The 17,949-nt window shown below is 40.6% G+C and overlaps 1 protein-coding gene and 1 long non-coding RNA gene across 7 annotated transcripts in view; one reads left to right on the top strand and one right to left on the bottom strand.

Moving 5' to 3' along the window:
- LOC126471137 (delta(14)-sterol reductase LBR-like) overlaps window positions 1-17,949 on the bottom strand; it is an 887,948-nt gene that overhangs the window by 483,361 nt on the left and 386,638 nt on the right. For 2 of the 3 annotated variants that reach the window (XM_050099228.1, XM_050099230.1), the window contains 3 exons: window positions 8,459-8,757; window positions 4,010-4,254; window positions 3,708-3,925 (listed from right to left, as the gene is read on the bottom strand). The exons of the other annotated variant lie outside the window; for it this stretch is intronic. In XM_050099228.1, coding sequence (XP_049955185.1) covers window positions 3,708-3,925; window positions 4,010-4,254; window positions 8,459-8,757 — 762 coding nt within the window. The remainder of the gene's footprint in view (window positions 1-3,707; window positions 3,926-4,009; window positions 4,255-8,458; window positions 8,758-17,949) is intronic. 3 annotated transcript variants of the gene reach the window in all.
- The window catches only part of LOC126471143 (uncharacterized), a 611,803-nt gene that overhangs the window by 493,940 nt on the left and 99,914 nt on the right, over window positions 1-17,949 (top strand). For 3 of the 4 annotated variants that reach the window (XR_007586295.1, XR_007586298.1, XR_007586296.1), the window contains exon 2: window positions 10,523-10,602. The exons of the other annotated variant lie outside the window; for it this stretch is intronic. This is a non-coding gene — a long non-coding RNA (uncharacterized LOC126471143). The remainder of the gene's footprint in view (window positions 1-10,522; window positions 10,603-17,949) is intronic. 4 annotated transcript variants of the gene reach the window in all.

Genomic DNA, 17,949 nt, shown 5'->3' with positions numbered 1-17,949 from the left:
CACCCGGGCTGGTTCACTCACTGACAGTATCTGTGTTAACCAGCATGTAAACCCATCCAGATGCTCTGGGGTTCTGACAGAGGGCATGGTATCCTCAAAGGACTGGAGATGATCATAACTGAAATGCATTTCATGGAAATTAACACAGATCGCAGAACAGGCGGACATTAGTTGTTGCCTCACAGCCACTGGCAGATGACTGTCGTATTTCCACTGTGAGAGATATTTGTCATGATACTGCATAAACAACCTAGAAAGGGCTCTCCCCACAAGTATCGCAAAGCCAGAGCAATTGCCAGACTGACGGCCACTGCCCAGAGTCCTGATACCACCAGACAGGCACCTGTTCCTCAGCACTTACAGAGAGGTAATATCTCAGGCCTCAATAGTGCATTCCCTGCGTAGTCAGGTTCCTTGCATGGCCTACATGTCTCTAACAATATTAGAAAAGGTGGAGAACAGACCTGGATGTGGGGACTTAATGAAAGTAAGTGGTTGAAAATAAATAAGTAAAATGGGAAAAGCCATAATCAAAGTCCTGCGACAAGCTAGGTTGTCAATAGGCAATCTGTCTACAGACAGAGTATGAGAAAAGATAAAGTCAGAAAGTAAGACTGCAACACTGGAAAGGAAAAAAATAATGCAGTGACTCGAGACACCATGCTCGCCACAGGTTTTCTCAGAAAAGAGTAGCAAGGCCACAGGAGAGTGAGGGAGTGGGAGAGGGATTAGGGGGATATCATTACAGTTCCTCCTTGAAGAAACTACTCATTGTAGTGATATAAGCGTTTGGTGGAAGATTAGGAGGGGGGGGGGGGGATGACAAGCCTCAAACATAACTCTAGGAGACTTCTAGCCTGCTGCCTTAAATCCACAGTTCCTGATTGTGAAAATATTGTTGCTCAACATCTGGCATTCTCAAATGGTGTTCAATAGGCTCCTAAAACTATGACCCTCGACTTCTTGAAAATGCAGGAGGAGCACATCATATTGAGCATTATTTGCTACACCGATCTATGTCCTACAAATGTGTGAAAGAGGAGTAAAATCGATGACTTGTAGGGTGTGTGCTACCTTTGCAAAACATTAAGCTGCCTCAAGCCAAATATGAAATACGTGTCTTCATCATCATTTTTGGCAGTTCTGGAAACACTTCATTCGTAAATGAACAAGACAAATAATCATTTAGTTTTGAAGTTCCAACAACAACTGTGTTTGCAGACTAAATTACAGGAATTCATGTCCACCTATTATAAAAAGAACTGTTCTTTTTAACATGAACATCGACAGGAATCAGACACAACACCAACATAAACACTGGTTTGTGAAGTTCAAAAGTCTAACTTGTGAGGGAAGTTACTCAGAAACCTGTACTATGCTTCTGTGTATACTTCCACAACAGATGAGAATGCAGATGAGGACAAAAACTACTAAAATAACTTTACAGATAGCCAGCTACCAGCATATAATAATGTGAACAGAGTTCTACAAAACCCAACAATATAGAAAATAAGAACTGAATAAAAGTACACACTGATGATAGCACAAAGATGTTGAAACATATTTGGGAATTTGAAAACAGTTATTTGCATAACAGATGAACCTGAAATCCCACAATAAAAAGAACTCTCTCGTATATGGTGCCACTGCATTGTTAAAAAGTGTTCTGTACGGATGACTGCTCATGTCATAAATGTTCAGGGTTGATTTGCTGGCCAGTGGCTTGCCCTTCAATAGTTATAATCAGGGTTAACCATAAGCAATCTCTGTCATTAACACATTTTTAACTACAACAGTTTGCCTGGCAGAGGAAATTTTACCTAGCCCAAGATTCTAACTGTAGACACTTGGCACAGTGAGGCACAAACTCTGTTCAAAGCTCCGTGGTTTGACTATGTCCGAGATCTAGTATCTCAGTTTTTTGGGCACAATAAAGAGCACCAATTTGTCATTTCTTTTGTAGGGTTTGTACACAACTGTCACAAAGGAACCTCTTTACTGAAGCAGCAGGAGTTTTCCCTATCAAATATGGCAGCTACATCTGGTTTTCCCATCAGTGCATTATCGTAAGTAATATAGGCTGCAGGAACTCCTGTTATAGTTTGCAACACTGACAGCCAACAATACAATCACAAACATAAACTATTGGAACAAGACACACAACAGACCTCACTAACATCCTTGGCAATCTAGCAGAATGCGATCAGGAACATACAAAAATTTGCACAAAAATCTTGAAAATTCACTGGTGTGCAAAACTTAAGGATGAAAGTAACTTTCACACAATGTGTCACTGCCAAATAACATAGCTCGATAGAAGGAACTGCTACAGTACAGTACAGAAGGTAACGGAAAGACACACAATGAGAAGAACAAAAATGACACTTTGATTCAAAGACAATAATCACACAGAAGTCACCGTGATTTATAATGGTCCTCTGGACATTAGGAAAGATGGGAAATGGTTCTTAATAAGGTATGTGATCATCATGGATGGCAATGTATACTCTGCAATGTACTGGCAAAAGGTTGGTAAAGAATTATTGTGGCAGAGCGATATTCGCTAAATATCCTCTCATTCCAAGAACTACTCCACCTGCACAGTTCAATATAGTCACACACTGTCATCCATAAAAACAAAGGCAGGGTGAAATGAACCCAGAAAAGGTGCACATGGGGAAAGAGCACAGTGTCACAACAACACTGACTGATAAATGTACCATGTTCAAAGATTTTGAGGTCAGTATGTCCATGCAACAACATGCCTTCCAACACTTTTAACAAAAGTGATAATGTTCGACAAAGCTGGGCGTATCCTCATCTGGTGAAAGGTGGGAACACGCAATACACCCAGGAACATTGTTGAACATGGTCATTTTGATGGTCCATGTGTTGTGCAGTGAGTCATAATGTTGCATGGGTGCAGTGACCTGCCAATCATTGAACACAGCACACCCACCAGTCAACATTGTGACACTGTACTCCTTCCCAAAGTGCATATTTTCAGGGTACATTTGGCCCTGACTTCATTTTTATGGATGACAAAGTGTGATCACATCGAACTGTGACGGTGGGACAGCTCTTGAACGAGAGGATACTCAGTGAAAGGACTGGCCTGCCTATTCCTCTGACTTAAATTCCATCTAATGTATGTGGGATGCATTGGGGAGATGTATTATAGCACATCCAACAGTTGTCAACTGTGGTGGTGGAGGAATGGAATGCTCTACCACAAGAACTCCCTACCAACCATGTGGCCAGCATGGGAGCACATTGCAGAACATTCATTGCCATCTGTGGTGATCACACACCCTATTAAGAACCACATCCCATCTTTCCTTATGTCCAGCAGACCATTATAAATCGTGGTGACTTTCAATAAAAGTGTCATTTCTGTTTGTCTGTCTTTCAGTTACCTTTTGTACTATACTGTAGGAGTTCATTCTATGTGTGGTCGATGTTTCATCGACCTATGTTACTTGGCAGTAACACATCATGCAAAAGTTACTTTCACCCTAAAGTTTTGCACACCATTGTAGTTATAGGTGTTAAAAGAATGAGTTCTAATTTTCTTATTAAGAACAATGGCGACTATATTCACTAAAACAACAAATCATGACAGATTAACCAGTAGTGTTTTATCACTCATACATGAATCTGGTCCTCTAGTTACAATAACATTGCTGAAAACTGGACATAAGACTTACCAGCAACCAAAGCCAAAGCCCAATAAATAATTATCTCTCCCATATATGCTCTGGTCTGAACAGCAGCACTCCATTTAGGCAGCACATTCACCCTCCAAACTGAGGTGACTGGATATTTTAGAGAGAGCATTTTCCTGTGGCTGCTCGACTGTAATAATATTTGTCCAATTGTATAGAAACACAGTACAATATACATTTCTGTCAGTGATGCCTTTAATCTGTGAAACAAGATAAAAATTTTTTTTTTCTTCTTCAGTAAGTAGAGAGATGTCAACAGCAATTAATATATGTAAGAGACTAACCTATAGTCCAAGATAGCTTTTGTAGTGAATGTCAATATGAATGGAAATGTCATAAATCCCACTGCTATCATGTATCCAACACCTTCTGAGATAGCTAGGAAGGAATACAGATACAGGTCTTCATGAAAAATAAAGTGTAAAGAATATAATGACTGCAATATTGTAGATATTATAACAGATCTTAATATTTCTTCTTCCACTCCCTGCGAATATGCTTTTGTGGCAATCAACATGTTCAGTGTAATCTGAAACACAACCAAAAACAGCTAATTAAACAATTTCTGTTACTAATGTAATTACAGCATTACATTAATTATTTATTCACAGATGATGAAGGCATTAACCCTACAGCTAACACTACAAGGCATGCACACATAGCCTACAGGTAATTATGTAAATGTCAGAAGTGATATGTCAAGATAATCAAAACAACAACAACAGCAGATACCACTAGCCATAGACTTCTGGCAAATTCCTCCCACTCTCCGAACAGCCTCTCCATGAGGAGAACGTGTTCAAAATGTGTAGTGTTAAGTTAAACACAAAATAAATACAAATGTGAGCAACAGCTGTAGAACACAAATAGTAATTGTTACAATATACATGCCCAATCAAGGCTGGACAAGAATGTATAGATTCTCTTGCCACTACAGAAACTACTAGACATCAAATCGTTCAAATGGCTCTGAGCACTATGGGACTTAACTTTTGAGGTCATCATCAGTCCCCTAGAACTTAGAACTACTTAAACCTAACTAACCTAAGGACATCACACACATCCATGACCGAGGCAGGATTCGAACCCGTGACCATAGCTGTCGCGCGGTTCCAGACTGTAGCGCCTAGAACCACTCAGCCACTCTGGCTGGCAAACTACTAGACATCACTGTAATCGATGTTGTGACACGTGATATGGCGGCATGTGAAATTAAAGTAAAAAAAATGCTGCTTGGAGACTGTTTAGCATAGTTCTGGAATGTTGAGCCCACGGCATATAAATAGGTATCAGCAGGCCAGGTGACTGAATGGTGGACTTAGACTATGAGGGTCAATCAAGGTGTGGAATCTGGGTTACTATGCTAAAGGATTTTTCTACTAATTCTCACATCACAGTCCACATTGACATCCTAAAACCCTAACTACTTTGAGAATTTTGTTTGCTCTTTTCTTGGTATGAATCATATAGAGAAGTGTCTCTACACTAATCAATTTTCTTTATTTCTATAACGAGCTGAGAAACCTAGCTGCATTGCTCAGGTATTCATTTTGCCAATTTTCTATTAGAAATGAATACAAAAAATGAGCTGTGTTTGAAGTACAGTATTTTTAAAAAATTTATTACTATGTATTCATGAAAACGCTTTGTAAATTATCAAACAGTCATGTAAAGAAATATGCACGATGTACAAATGTGTAGGAACAGTATCCAGATTAAGGAACATGATCCCCAACAGTTTCTGAACGCTGGTCACTGCTGCTTCACGAGTATACAAAGTGATTTTGTAACAGTCTCTATGACAACGCCTCTTCATAGCTTTGTAGATGGCTACAATTTTTGCCTGCAGCCGTCTACGCTTCACGATTGAAAGATGTCAAAAGCGGTGCCAGTTGTCAGGGATTTCCTCAAGTTGACTCAACTGTAGGAGTGTCTTAGCACTAAAGAATAAATGCATTAAAACTTCATGAATGATGCAGCTGTTTTTCACCCACCTCACTGATCGCCACGTTGTATCACCTGAACTATGGGTCTTACATTCACTGCAATTGTTACCCGACAGTAAAAGACATGTGTACCAAGTTCAGTTGGATTGGTCCACTGGTTCAGGAGGAGATGGGGAAAACACAAATGGACCCCCCTCCCCCCACACACACCCACACATTTTTATAATATGTAGAGATTGGAAAATGTGGAGTTGTAGACCAAATGCAAAAAAATATCAGGAAGTCCACCGCTGACAAAAGGCAATGAAGCAAACCACTACTAACTGAACAATTGTGAGGATAAACTGACTGCGATATGACAATGCAAGAAAAATGTGTGTAATACAGAGCAGATAGCACTCATATCTCAAAAGATAAAGTAGTTTTAAATATAACACTTAAAATACTGGAATAAAACATTACATAAGAGATGAGCAATCTGTGGTACAATTGTGGCAATATGAAGATTTGATTGCCAGAAAAAAGAATAAAATACTTTGCTGGTTTGGCTCATAAATAAAGAAATATCTTGATGATTATTTATTGAAGATGATAAAACTGCTATGGCAATACGATTACATTACACTAAAACTGATAGTAGAAGATAAATCTCTAAGGTAACACAACTGTACATAAACTCGGGGTTGTTGAATTTAGTTGACATCAAGCTTCCCAGTGATGCTTCTAAACACTTTGACATTGCACAAAACAGCACCTGGATAATGAGGAACCTCCTTACTCAGAGTTTGTACTCTACTCTGTGAAGTTCCACCAGTCTTAGAAAACCACAAAAGGTCACCAACCAACCACATTCCATACATGTTCAGGGGTGACATGTCACGCAAATGTGCAAACCAGAGAAGCAGTGGTACACATCTTTCTTCAAGTATGGCTTCCACATTTCTCATTATAAGAATCCGAGCCTTGTCCTGTTGAAATACAGGCACCTGAGTTGTCTGCTGGAGGTGTAAGTCTTCTACTTCAAAAACATAGTTGATTTACTAGTTATTCTTTAGATTGCACTTGAGATGTACGAAATGAGAACTCAAGTTGCATCCAGTGATGTCCCACATCATTTGCAGGATTGCAATCACTGCGGCAGCATTTCATTCATATGTGGCCATCACAATCGGATATGTTAAACCAAGACTCCTCAACCATTCTGGTGACAATGCCTATGTGGACAACACATATTACCAACGCAGTTTGCAGTAAGACAATGTTCAACCATCAAACACATCTGCACCAGCTGCATTGTTTCAGAATTGAACTAATACTATACTGCCATTATGGTCATGCAAACAAAATGGTGGTCATCTTAAGTTGTGGTCACTTGGTGTGATCAACACATTCATTCAACAAATGCATAACTATCATAACATACCATGTTCAAACTAAAATGACACCATACGACAAATCCATGTCCATAAGATTCATAATTATGGTCAGTTCAAAATCACTTGTCTGTACAACTGTGTGTGCCCTCTGATGTTTGTTTTAAGGTGTCCACTTTGCATGAGAGCCCTTTACTGATGCAGCTTGTGAAGTTAAGTATGACAATTCTCTTTTTGGCAACAGTGTAATAGCTCAGTTTCATTAATGAGAAGCAAAGTAGCTGGAATCCCTGAAATTTGGAAGGAGGTGATCTACACAAAGTGGAAATGATGTAGCACAGGTACTTTCTGTCAGTGACTGCTACTGTGCGTGTGTCCTCAGGAACCCACAGATAAGCTGTGGATGTTCCAGCTGGCTTTGGATAGCAGCTTAATGAATCCTAGAAGTTCTAACACCATAACAGGAAGATGGTATAATACACTTACCATACCACATGAATTTTCACCACAGCAAAAATTCCAGTCAGGTAATACTGAAGCATTCTACAACAGGGAAATATTTATGGAGAGAGACATGAAAGACTTTGAATAAGTTCCAGAAATGAGATGGTATTCATAAGTGACATAAACTTTATTATATTTTGCTGAAGTGCCATGTAATGCAACAGCTTTAAAGTAAATAAAGATATTTTGTGGTTCTTATTTCAATCCATAGATTTCCTTTACTGTTATCAGTATATTTTCTAGTGCCTGTAAGTGTTTTTGTGCGTATTATTGTGCTCTAATTTGTCCAGACACTATTCAACCAACATATGGGCAAACAGGCATCTGCAGCCAGCGTAGGCAAATAGCTCACATAGGTTCAGCCATGCAGCTGGGCTATAGTCTACAGAATCATAGGCCATGCCCAGGCACCCATAATATAATGTTAATATTTATTTTATCATATTTGTTGAACATGACATTTATTTTTATTCAACAGATACAAAATATTTGGAGTCAGATTCCATATTTAGACAGGACACACAACACTCTTCAGAGTAGGAACATTAAGCTGGGACCTTTCTGGAGATCCTGATCCCACACCTCCCTCAAACAACAATAAAAGTTGACACAAACATAGATATGATGTTAATCCCATTTTGAAGTACTGTGCAAATTTCTTTACATGTACATCATGGTACCAGAACAAATGTTGAAGATAATTTATTCAATTAACAAGATCAAAACATATACCTACAATCAAGATTTACCTTGTCACTGGGGATAAACCGCATTGGCCAGAGGTGGGTCACCTTGGCATGAAGTTGATGCTTTTCTGTTTGCCTTTTAATTTCTTTATGTCACATACACAGAAATGATCTCATAATGAAGTTATAGTATCACATTTGCTGCAAAAACAATATTTACTTACCACAATAAGTATGGAAAATCGATGAAGGATGAGCTTTACATCGAATTTTCCAATACGAGGAGTAACTTCTTGTCCCATCCAGAAGTCATACCACATAAAGCCTTTTGATCCATATGGATTACGATAGGAGATAGGCAATTTACCACCTCTTCTGTACAGAATTAGAGAAAATACAATTCCCACAAGCATTGCTGAAACTGCAGCCTCACTATACACACTGACTACAATGTCAGCAACTTCCCTTTTGAAGTAGCACACTGATGAACTTAGAACCAGTGCAAACAGGGCTGCGAAAATCCCTGTGGAACAAAATATAGAAAGAGATAACTTTATGTTCCTTGAGAACATTAATTAAATTTACACCAAGAAATTTACAATTGCAATATTTATACGGTAGTCATTACAACAGGCTTCATATTACAAACCAGGGAGAAAATCACAACCAGAATTAAGAAAAATCCCTCAATGACCGATCAACAACAAGTACTCACTGTTAAATACACCACCCCAACAGTCCCCTCCCCGACACAACTACCCCACAATCCCCTTGCTATGGCCACCAACTGGGATGGGTGCAGAGATGTGTCTGGGATTGGGCAGGTGGCAAGTAATAGCATGTGGTGAAGCACAGCGGAGAGGGGAGGGGAGAGGAGGGGGCACGTGGCGAGGCATAACGGAGAGGGAAGGGGAGGGGGTAGGTGGCGAGGAGAGGGGTAGGTGATGGGGCGCGGCTGTGAGGGGTGGGTGGTGAGGCGCAACTGTGAGGGGTGGGTGGCGAGGCGCAGCTGTGAGGGGCGGGGTGGCGAGGCACAGCTGTGAGGGGCGGGTGGCGAGGCACAGCTGTGAGGGGCGGGTGGCGAGGCACAGCTGTGAGGGGCGGGTAGCGAGGGGCGGGTGGCGAGGGGCGGCTGTGAAGGGCGGGTGGCGAGGCACGGCTGTGAGGGGCGGGTGGCGAGGCACAGCTGTGAGGGGCGGGTGGCGAGGCACAGCTGTGAGGGGCGGGTAGCGAGGGGCGGGTGGCGAGGAGCGGCTGTGAAGGGCGGGTGGCGAGGCACGGCTGTGAGGGGCGGGTGGCGAGGCGCGGCTGTGAGGGGCGGGTGGCGAGGCCCAGCTGTGAGGGGCGGGTGGCGAGGCACAGCTGTGAGGGGCGGGTGGCGAGGCACAGCTGTGAGGGGCGGGTGGCGAGGCACAGCTGTGAGGGGCGGGTGGCGAGGCACAGCTGTGAGGGGCGGGTGGCGAGGCACAGCTGTGAGGGGCGGGCGGTGAGGCGCAACTGTGAGGGGTTTTATGTGAAAATTCTTAAAAGATTTTAAATAAAACAAATGATGTTAATATTCTACATCAGTATTATTTGCGTCTACATATTTAATTCACGACATAGTCACCCTGGCGACAAAAGCTTTTCCCCAACAACAGGAGACTAGTTTGTTGATACTGTCACTGTATAATGTTTAACATTGTTGATGGAGCCACAATCTCACGTATTCTTGCATTGCTTCATCATTATCAAATCGAAGTCCTCGAAGGTGTTCTTTAAGTTTTGCAAACAGATGAAAAACAGATGAAAATCAGATGGGACCAAGTTGGGACTGCATGGAGAATGATCAATGACAGTGAATCCAGTGTGTCGGACTGTTGCAGATACTGCAGTGCTCATATGTGGTCTGGCATTGTCTTGCTAAAGGATAGGGTGTTTCATGTGCAGACAAAAGCTTTGAATTCGAACCTTTATTACAGCACGCTGTTTCTCACGTACTAGCAGCTTTGTTATACACCATCATGTTTTAAGTTACAATTCAGAAATCTCTAGCGGCAGAGGGCATGAAGAGCAAAGATGTAGAATGTTAATAAAGTTTGCTTTATTTAAACAGCTTCAAATTTTCACATGAAAATTCAGAGGTATTACTTTTCAGCACACCCTCATTTCTTTAATTCTTGGATATGTTGACATAAGCACAAAAAATGGCAAACACATGATCATTAACTTTGAATATACAGTGCTTTAAAAAGTGAGAGTCTACTTGTAGAAAGCAGCACTATAGATTGTCCTACTGACAATTACAGATTAATTCCAAGTTCACACTGGGGAAGGATGGAGAAAGAGAGTGCTACCTCGTTCAGCAACTGAAATATTGCTAACCAAGGTATGTCTTTATTGTAACTAGTTAAGACATCCTTATATGTTTATCTATTAAATTATCAAACATTACTGGATTTCCAAATAGTTATGAAAGCTTTTTTGATAAGAAATATATCTACATGTTGAAAAGAAGTGTGGCTGTGTGCAGCCCTTAGGTATGTATAACACTGCCAATAATCAAGTAGTACACATCTACAATTCCTGCATTTTCACGAGAGATTTCCTTGCATGCAATGTATATAAATGCAAGCCTTGATAAAAATGACAGGAAAATTTTGTGGCAACATGAAGGGCATCCAGCCAACCTCGTAGCAATGCCAAATCTGATAACCACGCCAACCCTGCGTAGGTACAAGATAAAGGCAAAAGAAAAAGACGACGACTTTCTCGCAAAGAGCTAAAGACAGTTCCTTAATAAGACAGCCCCATGTAATACATACTTTTCACATTAACTAACAGAAGTTGTCATTTTCTAAATTGTCCTTTTGTATAATACGTAGAAAAGAACATGCACTATGGGAAATGTAACATTATTTCACATTTGTTGAGTTTGTAAATATTAATATGATGTGACAGTGTTGAAATGTGCACAAGATCACATGTTTGGTAGATGAAGATTCACATTTGTAGCATGTAAACAGTTTCTGAATTTTTTATGACACCTAAAAATGAGATGACATTATTCTCATATGTCTGCAAAATCTGATAATGGGTTTATAATAAGTAACTGTTAAAAGCGGTGCACCATTGAATTTTTCTCCAAAATCAAACAACTGTTTTACCTATTTGATAAGATTGTGCTGTGTGTACTGATCCAGTTGCTGAATTTTTTATATTGATATGAAACCTATAATTATACAAGAGAAAGTGTGCATTAAAATTGCAATACTTTCATGTAAGATTTACAAAATTTGGACATTAAAATAAACACAAAAAAAGTCTGATCCATACCGTGTTGATAGGTCATGGTACATCTGCCCCATGCAATCTTTACCTCTATCGAAGTGTGTGCCGTATTGACATAATCAAGTGGCAGTGTGAGGAGTGAGTCAGACAGAGGCAGGTGACGGAGAAGGAAAGGCTCTTCAGGCACAGTGTGTTGTGATTTGGGCTGTGTGATTTCTCTGTTGGACGACTGGACTTGGCATCACATGTCCGAGAATAAGCTTAAATCCTAGAGGCTCCGGAGAACAAGAGGCGGCTGAAGCTATTCCTACTGCAGAAGTTTGGTATTTTAAGCCTGTTGAATGAATTTGGGGACAGTATGAGATTTGCAAAGTGTTCCTTTCCAATGTCTTTCCCAGTGCGTCGCCTGTCTGCTTATGTGCCTTACCCACCTTCACGGCAATTAGAAATACAAAAATACCAGTTCAATCTTCCTGTTTGCTTAAGCTCTGATCATAGGTACGTTGAATGCGAGTTCAAGAGACCTTCATGTGTTTGTACCAACTGCTTATTGTACCAGCAATTTTCTGTAATTATAACATACTGTGTTTTTACCTTGTTATATATGACAGCTTTGTGGACTTTGGCATAAGTTACCTCATTCACTGCTGTGAGTGGCTTTGATGCTTGCTAGTTAACTTGTTAATTTTGGGGAAAAGGATTCGTGCCAATTTCTTGGTATTTAAAATACTGTCTGTGAATGTAATCGAAATTTGTTTCCCAATTGTGTGCATCCATTCAAATGTTGTCGATTTTCTGTCCTATGTGGTGTTCCCTTGCTACCGTTATGCCAGACATGCCGTTTTGAAACTGAATTGCGGTCGGTGAGCGAATCTTTTTATCTCCTTGTTGAGATATTAGTGTGTGTTCAGTAATAAGGCCCTGATTGGTGTGGAGGGCTTTATTTCTGCCCCTTTTTACTGGTATGTGGGTGTGTAATTATGCTGATAGCCATATTGTGTTTAGTTTCATGGTCAACGGGTTAAGTTTATGATTTGATTATTTCCTAAACTTAAAGGTCATTTTTCTTGCCAGGCAATACCAGCAGTTACTAGCACCATGGGCAAAATTGTCTTGATTATCCGGGAGGTGTAGGTTACGTGTGTGTGTGTGTGTGTGTGTGTGTGTGTGTGTGTGTGTGTGTGTGTGTGTGTCTATATATATATATAGGTCTTTAAATATGTCTGCTTGTGTCTGTATATGTGTGGATGGATACGTGTGTGTGTGCGAGTGTATACCCGTCCTTTTTTCCCCCTAAGGTAAGTCTTTCCGCTCCCGGGATTGGAATGACTCCTTACCCTCTCCCTTAAAACCCACATCCTTTCGTCTTTCCCTCTCCTTCCCTCTTTCCTGATGAGGCAACAGTTTGTTGCGAAAGCTTGAATTTTGTGTGTTTGCTTGTGTGTCTGTCGACCTGCCAGCACTTTCATTTGGTAAGTCACATCATCTTTGTTTTTATATGTGTGTGTGTGTGTGTGTGTGTGTGTGTGTGTGTGTGTGTGAGTGTGTGTGTGTGTGTTTGGGAAACTGAATGTAAATTTTTAAGGTCATGGTTTTAGTAAGTTTTCATTCCTTTGGTCAGTAGTCTTAGTCTTGTACAACATTCTGTGATACCAAGCAACTGTAAATCAATAACTGGCTGTCAGAAAATACGATCAGGTGAATTGCTAAATTGTTTGTTATACAAATTCTTCTTGTTGTAGCTGTTGCTTTGAAGCACCGATACTGTATTAAATTTTTTCATCGTTCTTCTGTCACTTAAGCTTGTACTAATAAAAATTTGTGTGTCCCCATAATTACATGGTATCTCATTATAGGAACAGAAACTTAGTGATAAGCAATTAATTCTCAAGGAACTGCAACAACTGCTTCGCTTCTGTGAAGTTGGTTTTTGAAAGTATTTGCTTCCATAAATGTGATAGTTAAGTGAAAAGCTTATTTGTTGTCTTTGAACATAAATTTTCATTACGATGTACAACATTTTGGGTTTCCTGTGTTTTTCACAGTACAATTTGGATCAGCGTAACGGTGTTGTAAGCTCACAAGTAATTTTTTCTGAATTTATTTAATTGCTCTTTCAACCATACATTGTTCAATAAATATTCTGATCACAAACGATGTTCAATCCTTACTTGGGCCTGACCCCGCCCCCCCCCCCCCTCCCCCCCACATGACTAGACTCTGTCTCCTGCCGAGGCTGGTACATTGTCAACGCCACGTAGTACAAGGGCCAGATTGTTGCAGTAGTGGCATGGTTTACTTCATGTCTGAACCCAGCACTGCACCACTTCTGTGGTCTATGCAGTCAAAAATGATGTCCTGTCACAACAGTGCGGGACAAGCTGCTGTAAGTACCATCCACTCCAGCTCTGAGAAGTACTCCATGCCAGTCATTGACCTGATGTGGGTCATCCAGCCCAACTACAACAAGACACTGCCTCCACTAGCTGCAGGTCTGAGGTACACCTGGTCCTGATGCTGCCAGGAGCTGCAATGGTACTTTCTATCAGAAGCCATCTGTTGGCTGACTTGAACCAACTCAAAGGCATGCACCAGAGGGTAGATGGTTCACAGCCTATGCTTAGGTACCACCTGCACCTGACTTACTGCCAAGTTGCTGCCTGCCCTGCATGTGGGCACTCTAATACTGAATGCTTCCATCCTCAGGCTGCTGCATCCTATGTCGGGGGTCCTTGGTTCGCAAACACGATTGGGTGCCTTCTACATTGGGCCCACCACACACTGCTTGCTGGTCACACATATGCATCAAACGGTGTGACTGGCTTATTTCACAGTTTGTTGCCATGATGTGCCTGTTGCCTGTCTGTTGAGATATTAGTGTGTGTTCAGTAATAAGGCCCTGATTGGTGTGGAGGGCTTTATTTCTGCCCCTTACTCGGGCCTGACCCCCCCCCCCCCCCCCTCCGCGCCAGCTCTACGTGACCAGCAAGGAACTGACTTGGCTTCTACACAACGGTGTGTCTCTCTGGCCTGCCAACTCTGTACCCTGGCTGCCACTTGCTGCTGCATGCTGAGCTAAGCAAGCACTGACAGCCAACCCACTTGGCTCTTATGTATGTAGTGCCCTGGCAGCCATACTGCAACACCTCTGCAACCTGTAACAACATCAATAAATACTAGAGCCATCTTGACTCCTCTACAACTGGCATCAGAAGCAACCAGCAGATTCAAGCAACATAATGGGTGGTTTAGTTGCTTACACGATCCATAGATCATTTCAGTGATATCTTCCGCTGAAATTATTTGGAATTAATCATTTTACAGGATACATATACATGATTAATGTTAACATTAATGAACATATTATATTTTAGTCCTATTCAGGTAACTATACTTAAAAGCTTTTAATAGACATTAGTACATGGAATAGGAACAGTTCTCCACGAGAAATTATTTTAAGTTAGGTTTAAAACTTGCTTTGCTACTTGTCAGACATTTTATGTTATCAGGCAAATGACCAAACTTTCTATTGCTCATCTTGAACTTGTGAGCCACTGACAGCTTTAACAATGGCCAATAAAAGTCATATTTTCATCTAGCAATATAGGTGTGGACATCACTATTCTTCTCAAATTGTGAAAAATTATGAGAGACGAATTTCATTAGTGAATATATGTACTGTGATGGTGCAGCTAAAATGACTGACTCCTTGATGAGGTACCTATACAACTGCAGATGAACACCATATATTTTTGTGCACTCAATACTTTCTTTGTAAGTGACGAGTTACACCAGACAATTGTTCTGTAAGACTTTATTAAGTGGGAAAATGCAGACTATGTCAAGAGGCTGATTCGTTTGTTTCCAAGACTAGTAATTACACAAAGAGCAAAAGTAGCCGAACTTGACTGTTTGAGCATCTGTCAGTAATATCCTTCTTCCATTTCAAGTTTGCTGTACACAATGGAATATGTAGTAGACCCTCACTATTTCCCAATATGACAAACAAAATTTCAGATAATTCGTCCTACAAACTAAAATTTGACCCCCCACATTACATGTTCCACATCTCATTCTTTACCTAAACCAAATAAATACATACATATGTATTGCACTATGTTTCACATACTTTTCCTCAATAGCTTGTTGTATTGTAATTTCACAACAATGGCACAATCGCTTGATTGCTGCTCATGTCATTACCACAGTGTAAGACACAAGGGAAGGGGAAGACAGGGTTGGTTGGTAGACCACAAAGAGAGTGAAATGTACAACAATGCAGAGATATGTCTGTCTCTGATTATTATGAACAGAGAAATCCAACCCCCCCCCCTCCTATCTCACACAATATGGTGCTGAAATAGAAACGAGCTCTTAATGCTACCAACAAGCTCTTAATTCTCTGATGTTAACACAAAAGCATCAAATTCTACATGTAATCAATAGTGAAGGGAAGACTAAAACACATGTCACAGACACTTCCAAATCTCAAAGTCTATTTCAAGACAGAAAATAGAGGAGAGTCTGGCAAGCTATTCATTTTGCAGCAATAGCAAGTGCATGAGGACAGCCAAACATGAACGATTCACTGTTTGAATTATTCCAACACATGTACTCACAGCAAATTCTGTCATCTGGCCCCATGCTTCAAAAAAATGCTCGTGAAATCGCCCACAAAAAAGGGTTTGTGTGCTCTGAGGGCTGGCTATGGCATTTTCAGAAGAGGCATAAAATGTATATTGTAAATGTTTGTGGGAAAACACATTGATGAAACAAGGAAGATGCCAATGAGAGGGTGCGGGAATTTTAATCCAAGCTCTGTCATTTGTATCTGTATTTATTTAATATGGATGAAGCCGGCACAAACACAATGTATCAAGAGTGAAAAAATTGTCAAGAGGCAAACGCAGGAAAGAGAGACTGGTGGTGGTCTTGTGTTGTAATTGAGATGGTTCTCATAAGCTCAAACCATTAATGATTGAAAAATACAAAAATCCACATTTTTTAAAAAAATTTGTCAATCTGTTCAATCTGGTATGCCACTATGAGAACAATAATGAAGCTTGGATGACCAGACTCCCTCCCATAGCTGGCTCTTAAAAGTTCAACAACAAATGGCTGTGAGGTAGAGAAGCATTTTGGCAACTTTGGACCACTACCTGGAACTTCTGAATTTTGAAGTTGTATTCATACCACCTAACACTACAAGCTGTCTACTGTCACTGAAGAAATAATCACCTCTATGAAGCATAATTACAGACACCTTCTTGTTAAGGCTGCCATTAATTCAATCAGACTACAAGAAAACCTTTCCACATTGGAATGTACTGCAACCTGTCCTCAAAATCTCTGCTGCTTGGGATGAAGTTACAACAAACACCATAACTAATGTTTTAAGAAGGCCTGGACAGTGACTGATAATGCAGCACAGACTGAAGAGGAAAATGATGATGCAGCATCTGAACTTACTCATAATGCAAATACAACTTTGGATTCCGATGTTGTTCTTCGACAGGCTTACACCAGTTGGTACCCTCTTGCACTGCCAATCTGGAAGAATGGATGCTGGCAGACAACGAAAACTGTACTGTTGAAGAACGAGTCATCAATTCTGCTTTACTGTCATCTTCTGAGGAGGAAAATGAAGTGTCACCCTGCACTTAAGCTGCAGCTGCAATTGCTGTTCTCGAGAGAGTTGCTGCTGCTTCTGATGTCTCTATGGCATTTCAGGCAGCTCTGGATGTAGCACCTTCTGAGAGTGCCATAATGTTATTTAGGAGAGGATATATTATCAATTGTAGAAAAGCTGTTGACAGCTACAAAGCCGGGATCTAGGACAGATGAACAGCTGCTGCAAATGACCAAGTAATGTTTGGCAGGAGACATGAAAAGTTATGTAATGCAGCATGAGGACCTACAAAATGCTCAATTGTTCAATGGACTAATATGGCAAGGTGTGGTGCAGCAATGGAAGAGAGAGAATAGCTGTAGATACTATCGCGAACAGTTAAATGGAATGTCGCAGAATCACAGTGAATAGGTAAGAATTTTGTAGCTATGATACAGAAAATAAACATTAAAACTTATGAATTAACACAGAGTGACAAAACAAATAAGATTGTTCTTCCGGATGTGGAACAGAGAGCATTAGACGCATTTCTATGGTAACTACCACCTAATGTACTGCCTCTTCTACTGATGTTAAGTGCTATCAATGTAGATGTTTACCGTATTTACTCGAATCTAAGCCGCACTTGAATCTAAGCCACACCTGAAAAATGAGACTCGAAATCAAGGGAAAAAAATTTTCCCGAATCTAAGCCGCACCTGAAGTTTGAGACTCGAAATTCAAGAGGAGAGAAAAGTTTTAGGCCACACCTCCAAATCGAAACAAAGTTGGTCCATTGTAATATGAGACACAATTTAGGTCGAATAAATGACGATA

Source organism: Schistocerca serialis, chromosome 3 (assembly GCF_023864345.2).
Source record: "Schistocerca serialis cubense isolate TAMUIC-IGC-003099 chromosome 3, iqSchSeri2.2, whole genome shotgun sequence".
Taxonomy (NCBI): Eukaryota; Metazoa; Arthropoda; class Insecta; order Orthoptera; family Acrididae; genus Schistocerca; species Schistocerca serialis.
The sequence above is the reverse complement of the archived record's forward strand: the minus strand, read 5'-3'. Positions and strand labels throughout refer to the sequence as shown.